This window comes from Lactuca virosa, chromosome 4 (genome assembly GCF_052849685.1).
Source record: "Lactuca virosa cultivar CGN04683 chromosome 4, Lactuca_virosa_CGN04683_v6, whole genome shotgun sequence".
NCBI lineage: Eukaryota > Viridiplantae > Streptophyta > Magnoliopsida > Asterales > Asteraceae > Lactuca > Lactuca virosa.
Window position 1 is genome coordinate 378,216,337 of NC_136429.1, and position 7,384 is coordinate 378,223,720.

The 7,384-nt window shown below is 39.3% G+C and overlaps 1 protein-coding gene across 1 annotated transcript; it reads left to right on the forward strand.

The window, feature by feature from the left end:
- Positions 1–5,298: 5,298 nt before the first annotated feature.
- On the forward strand, positions 5,299–6,309 carry LOC145106373 (uncharacterized). Its single transcript, XM_079043373.1, has 3 exons — positions 5,299–5,386; positions 5,454–5,869; positions 5,959–6,309. Exons 1-3 carry the CDS (start codon positions 5,299–5,301, stop codon positions 6,307–6,309), a joined length of 855 nt encoding a protein of 284 aa, XP_078899499.1.
- The last annotated feature ends 1,075 nt before the right edge of the window (positions 6,310–7,384 follow it).

The following is a 7,384-nucleotide window of genomic DNA, read 5'->3' on the forward strand; positions in this document are numbered from 1 at the left end:
ATGATCTTATATTCGTTTTTACCACGAATTGAGTGAAACCCAAAATCCAAAACCAAATTTTGAATTAACGGTGAACAATTGACATGTTCTAGATTTTTCACCATGGAATAGATGAGAATCCACCTTCGTGGCTTGTACCTTGAAATCTCATTATTGTATTTTTGCGAGATCTTAATGAAATGTTCTAGACCTAAGACATTTCTTCCCATTAGATCCAATTTTTATTTTTCTTGAGATTTCTATTTTAACCTGTCAATTAAATATTTCCACTGCATACTTGTAATTATGACTACACTGGTGAGACAAGTACTTCGTCCGAACGTTCAGAGTTATGTTAAGTTTTGGAGTTTGGTTGAAGATGAAGCCACCCTACAAGCCTTATGAAAAGAAGCCTTTCACTATTTCTCAACAAACATATGATCGTAATTCAATGGGATACCACGCAGGCACTTCTGAGTCTCTCTTGACTCCGAAGGAATAGATCATTGCCTGGGACCCAACTGTTTTCATGTTGAGTTATTGACATCACTAGAATCCCAGATATATTGGTTTTATTTCTTTATCTTTGGCATACTCTTGCACAAAAATCCTTGTGATTTTCTAAAGTCTGGTTTGTTACTCCGAATGGTTACTTTCAACTCCAAATACAGGTTATGGCGAATGTTATTGCGAATGTTTCTATACTCCAAATGGGCAAAACAGAAAAGGCGGTCATTAAGGGATAAGAATCGATTTGGGTGCGTGAATTTTTCAAACCTTTCCTGACATTACGCTATCAGTTCCACCGCCTGACACACGCCTGTCAGTCACACTTTTCCAGGCAACTTTATTGGGATTTTGAAACGTCAAACACCGGATTTCTCTCACCTATCATACTGTATAAAAGGTAAATTGATGCTTCCATCTTGTTTATCACTCTCATACTTTCAAAATCTCCGGCAAGTCAATTTCTCTCTCTCTTGAGCACTGTTCATAATCTCCATCTGCAACAATGGTGACCTCTTCTGAAACTCCATCAGTGGCTGAACAAATGGCTCAATCGACGTTACTAAACATCAAGGCCAACCAAAACCTAATCCTCGATCTCGACTCATCAAAATATGTTGTGTCTCTCCAACCGTTGATCGAATGTCTTCGTCTTTCTCTGTTGGCTCCAGCTCTCACCATGGCTGAAATCGTCCCCTTGGTTCATGTATCCAAGGCCTTCTCCACTGCTAGTTATCAAGAAGGTGAGGTTGTTATTACGTTTGAAATTGGTACCCAGAAAACCTCCATCTCCAAGTCAAGGTTCAGTCGATTGCTAGGGTTTTCTCAGGGTAGGGACATTGTCGATCCAGATACATCTCCTCCTCGGTCATACTTGAGATGTTTTATCAGATAGGTTATGTGGGAAACCTCACTGTCGTGTCAAAATTTAAGAAGCCCAATCTTCCTCCAATGTGGAATGAGTTGTTCACTCTTATTTTCAAAAGTTTTTCAGAGAGGATTACAGGTTCGGATAGTGCAAGCAAACTCTTCTGCACTATTCTCTACGGTTTATATCACGAGATTAATCTGGATTATGGCTCTGTCCTTTGGGCTCAACTGGTTCAGATTACACTTTCCATGACTCGGCACTCAGAAATATCGTGTGCTCGATTTTGCTACATCATTGTTCAAAGGGCCATCAATCGCCTCAACATTCCAGTGATAAAAGGTTCTATAATGGAGTCCATCCCCATTTTTCACACTTCGAACATCATCATAGTTGATCCTACAAAGTTCGCATTTATCGGCTCGCTTCCTGAGGCAATGCTCAACTATGCTCCAGCAGACAACGTCATAATCAACAACTATCAGAAGCAACCTGCATCAGGTCCTCATCCTTTAACACCTGAAATGCAACAGGCTTTGGAGGAAGTGAACAAGCCTAAGAGGGAAGGTAAGCGAAAGGCGAAAGCTGGACCTTACGAACCACCTCTAGTTCTGAAGAAGAAAGTAAAGAAACCGACTCGCAAGACAAGGTCTCCTTCTCCAGTTGCTGCAGAGGATTCAGATTCTCATACTATTTCCGACATTCAGCAAATAGAGCAAGTCCAGCACGAAACTGAAGATACAACTAAGACTTTGCAACCTATGGTCTCGGAACCATCTGCTACTCAGACCAATCTGGAGGTAACTTTTTCAATGCCCACCTCTGTTCCATTAACAGAAGATTTCTTTCAGGGCTTCACTCCTCCATCTTCACCGAATCACACCACTCCAATTACCATTGCTCCATCTCTAAACATCTTTGTTGGAGTTTCGCAACCACAAGTCTCAGTTCCTCAACCAACTCCATTTTTCACTGATTCTACAACAACCACCACCACAACTACTAGCGTACCACCAGTAACTGTCAACGTATCTAATATGGGGGCGGGTGCGTCTGGTGTCACTTTTAGTCCTGATTTCTCTCCTGTCTCACCTCTAAGAACTGGTGATCCTGATACGGTGTTTGGTGATGATCGAGATTATTTCCAAGACTTCCAGTATAGTCCTTTCAACGTCCAATCGGCTAGTGATGACGACCATGCACCGATGACGAAGGGGCAATTCAAAGACCTCAATGATAAATTGGATACTCTCCTTGAGTTTTCCAAATCTTCGTCTAGCAGTGAATATTCCCATGCATCTTACAAAGCTTTATTTGACACTCTCACCAAGGAGCATGCTGCGAATCTTGCTGCATCAACAAAAGTCGTTGAGCACTCCGAAAAGATTGTTTGTGAACTGACCAAAAAAGTCGATAAACTACTTTCTGATGTTAAATAGTTTATGGAAGACTTCTGAACCTTTTCGGAACAAAACACAACTGCTGCGAACAAGGCAATTACGAACCTTAGCACAACACTCCAAACTGAGAAAGCAGCTCTTTTCGAGGTTCGCACTGGCATCCAGGATGATAATGCAGAGCTGCAGACGTCGATTACTTCCAAGATTGAAAAACTACAAGCAGATCTTGCTACTGAGAATGCTCTCATGGATGAGCTTGCCGTCAAAACTAAAAAAGTGAAAGTTGTTTCAGCCCACCTCTCTCATGCTAACAAGGAGATACAAGATCTTAAGACTGAAAAAGTTGTGTTCAAAAGTGTTGTCACCGATGTTAATCAATTTTTGCAAACTCTCATCGAGACTCGTGATTCTATGCTCACAATCTCTGTTCGATAGCATTTGGCTGACAAACATCGCCCCGTATACTCTATGCTTGATCAAATAGAAGGTGTTTCGGCATCGGGTACTCTTCCGAAACAAGGGGGAGAAGTGAAGAAGGCATTTGGTGAAGAAATCAAGAAACATGCGGGTGGCTCTGATAAGCATGAACAACAGTCGAAATCAAAAGATCCGAAGGATAATGAAGCTTCGGGATCGAAAGGTAGAGAAAAATTGATTGATGATGATGATGAAGAGGAAGAGGATGAAGGAGAAAAACTTAAACGCAAATCTCATGACGCAGAAATTAATGAGAATCTGCGAATTGCCAAGGAAGCCGAAGAAAGAGAAAGGGAAGCCCGTGAAGCACAAGTGACCCAGGAAACTCAAAAGCTTCTATTTCCTAACTGGTCTATGGAGCGTATTCTGAATGAAGCCATTGATAATCCAAATGTTTACTGGCTTGAGCCTGTGGTATCGTTTGATTTGAAGAAGGCATATGGTGAAGAAATCAAGAAACCTGCCGGTGGCTCTGATGAGCATGAACAACAGTCAAAATCAAAAGATCTGAAGGATAATTAAGCTTCAGGATTGAAAGGTAAATAAAAATTCATTGATGATGATGATGAAGAGGAAGAGGATGAAGGAGCAAAACGTAAACGCAAATCTCGTGACGCGAAAATTGATGAGAATCTGCGATTTGCCAAGGAAGCCGAAGAAAGAGAAAAGGAATCCCGTGAAGCATAAGTCACCCTGGAAACTCAAAAGCTTCTATTTCCTTCCTGGTCTATGGAGCATATTCTGAATGAAGCCATTGATAATCCAAATGTTTACTGGCTTGAGCCCGTGGTATCGTTTGATTTGAAGAACTCTCTAGATTTGAAGCTTGATCTACCAATCACTCCGAAGGCTTTTCAGTTTCGTAGCTTTGATAAGGTTGTGGATACTCCTCTTCCGAACCATGATGTTGATGAGGTGCTTTTCTTGTTCTATCTCAAGCACATGAATCCTCAGCACCAAACTTGGAATTCAAAGAAGATTACTGCTGTCAAAGTTGTTGGTCCAATTGAAACCGAAAGCTTCCTCAATGCTCGTTTTAAAACTGCTCGAGGTGCTACGAGTTCGGTGTTTAAATTTACAGTCGCAGACCTGTCGTGCCTTAATCCTTATGACTGGATATCTTTGTTACATCTCTTGCTAAAGGATGAACAGAAATATGAACCTATTGTGGCGCATCTTAAAAGGATGTTGGTCTCGTACATCCACGAATTCAGCAAAATAGATGTAGAGATAGAGGCAGTACTCCGATAGAAACCCATTGTCAAACCCAAAGAAGCTTCGTATGGTGCTTACAAGGTGAAGCTCAGAAGGAATTATAAATATGATTGGAGTATGGTTTTTCAACAGAGTGCTAGAGATGGTTCAAATGTTCAGAGGTGTTTCCTCTCTTTTTCAGACATGCATCTTTACTGAAGAATCTGCCTTCCTTTGGAGTTAATCGGGCAATCTAAAGCGAACGATGCTGCAAGTAAGAAATGCTTTGCAGATATGATCCGATGGTATATTGCAGTTCGCAACACCCTATTCAGTCTCATGCCAAAGCTCTTCAAGGTCCAGAAGCGGCTACAGAACTGAAGAATCTTCCTTCCTTTTTTTGACACAAAGGGGGAGATTGTTGGGTTATTTATAAGATTGTGTCAAATTTGTTATGTATGTGGTTATCCTTTTTACGGTTTGGTCCTGTCTATCCGTCTTTATGATTCTAGGGTTAGGCTTTAATTACTGCACGTATGTATTGTATTAGGGTTAATCGTTTTTGTGATTCCCTACCGTGCCTTTACAGTAGAAGTTCTACATCGAGCTATTCTAAGGCATTGATTATTAATCATTTGACACAACTTTGATCATTGCTTTGTTGTTTTGATTCATATTCCAGTTTAGAATCTATCAATCTATTCTTTATTGTTCTAACAGCCTGCACTTGAAAAACTTTTCCCAGCAGTAGAGCATAGATATTGCCTAAGGCATCTGCATGAGAACATGAAACGTAACTGGAGGGGCAAGGAGTTTAAGTATTGTCTTTGGAATTGTGCAACATGTACCACCATACCATAATTCAACGGTGCCATGGAAGAACTAAAGAAAGTTAACAGTGAAGCATATGACTTGCTTAATTCTATTCCACCTAAGCATTGGTCCAGATCCCACTTCACAGGTATATAATATTATGTTGATAAGTGTATAATTTTTAAATATAATCTAATATAATTGTGTTTTATCAGGGAGGGCACATTGTGATGCTTTATTGAATATAATGTGTGAGAGTTTGAATAGCAAGATAGTGAAGGTTCGTTATAAGCCAATTATCAGTTGCTTGGAGTTTATTAGGGAGTATATCATGAGGAAAATTGTCATGGTCCAAAAAGAAATTGACAAAGCTAATGGACCATTAACTCCTACAGCCACTAAGACCCTTCAAAAAATTAATGAAAAGGCAGTACGGTGTAGGGAAGTGTTCTGTGGTAACGGGAAGTACCAGGTTACAAGTGAAAGTAATAATCAGTGTGTGGTTAATATGGAACAACAAACTTGTTCATGTAACAGGTGGGAACCGACAGGTATACCCTGCAAACATAGTATAACAGCTATATGGGATATGAGGCTCAACAATGAAAATGTTGAAATACCTGAGACATGGGTTCACCCAACATATTGGCTCAAGACTTGGAAAGAAATGTATGTCTTCAAAGTTGAACCTATTAATGGGAGGTTTTTGTGGGAAAAAAGCACATGTCCTACCAAGTTGATACCACCAAAGTATCGTGTCCCTATTGGCAGACCAAAAAAAAGAGAAGAAGATCTGCAACTGAAGATGATGGAGTGTCCAGAAAATGGAAATGTGTAACATGCACAAAATGTGGAAATGTGGGCCATAAAGGAAGGACCTACAAGGGACAATCACAGATTGGGAATGGAAAAGGACAAGGTGCAGCAGGGAATAGAACAGGACAAGGTGCAGAAGTTTGCAATGCAGGAGTTAACAAGAGTGCAGGAGCAGATACAGGTCAAGGTGCAACAGGTAGCAGTGGTGGTGTAAAAAAAGGAGTCGGGAAAAAGGGAAAAAGCCCCATGCTTTGAGAATTTGTAGTTTGGCATCATGATCATGAAGGATAACTATGTTTTTGTTAGGCATTGATTGCTTTATTACTTTGTTGTTATGCTTTGTATTTTGATACTTTGTTGCTATCTAGGATAACTATATGTATGCCACAACACTATGTTGTTATTTTGGATGTCCCTTTTGTTAATAGTAAATGGTCATCTTGGATATTTTAAGTTTTGTCCCTTTTTGTTGTTATATTGGATGCTACATGTATTGAATGGTATATTGCATATGTTGCAAATACCACATTTTCATTAAATTTGAACATGTATTGAATGGTATATTGCATATGTATCCATTTAGTACTCATAGAAGGAATTGTAGAGTCATTTTTACTTATCTTTCATCATATCAGAAAATATAGGATTTTCTGGAGGAACAGGCGAACTTTTCTAAAAATAAATTATAGTATACTTTTGACACTAAAATACTTATGAACTCACCAGCTTAAATGCTGATCTACTCTTTCAAAATAACTTGTATTATCAGGGAACTATTACACAGGTACGCGCTCAGGAATTCAGAAGATGGAGCATGTGTTGTGATACTAAACATGACGTCCTCCGCCCCCGAACATTTCCGCCGTTCCGGTTTGGGGTGTGACAGATTGGTATCAGAGCATTGTTTATAGTGAACTAAGTATATCAACCCATAAAAGATATACAACTATAAATACAATGGGGCCGAAGTGCTCTGACTAAAAGTATATTTTTAAAATATAACAATATTCTTATAAAAGTATACTAACCTGAATACATATATACATACTAAAACAAGTATCACAAGAAGAACAGAATAGAAGTATTTAAAGATTGGACACTGCGGTCAAACCTGGATAGTTATGTAATCATATATGGGATCAATATGATCAACTATATTCATTTGAGATATGACCAACATGTGTTTGGGAGTGATGTGGTGTTGCAACAGTCTTAAAACTTACCTAACTATATATACGAGGGATTACTAGATCAGAACATAAAGTTAGAATACTATGGGAGTACTTTATGATGCTATAATACAACAATAAGTTTAAAACATACCAAGTTC

Excerpts from the sequence above, each read along its gene's own strand:
- LOC145106373 (XM_079043373.1), top strand. The coding sequence starts at position 5,299 with ATGGAAGAACTAAAGAAAGTTAACAGTGAAGCATATGACTTGCTTAAT. Across the intron at positions 5,387-5,453 it reads GTCCAGATCCCACTTCACAG|GGAGGGCACATTGTGATGCT; the intron begins GTATATAATATT and ends GTGTTTTATCAG. Across the intron at positions 5,870-5,958 it reads TTGAAATACCTGAGACATGG|CACATGTCCTACCAAGTTGA; the intron begins GTTCACCCAACA and ends GTGGGAAAAAAG.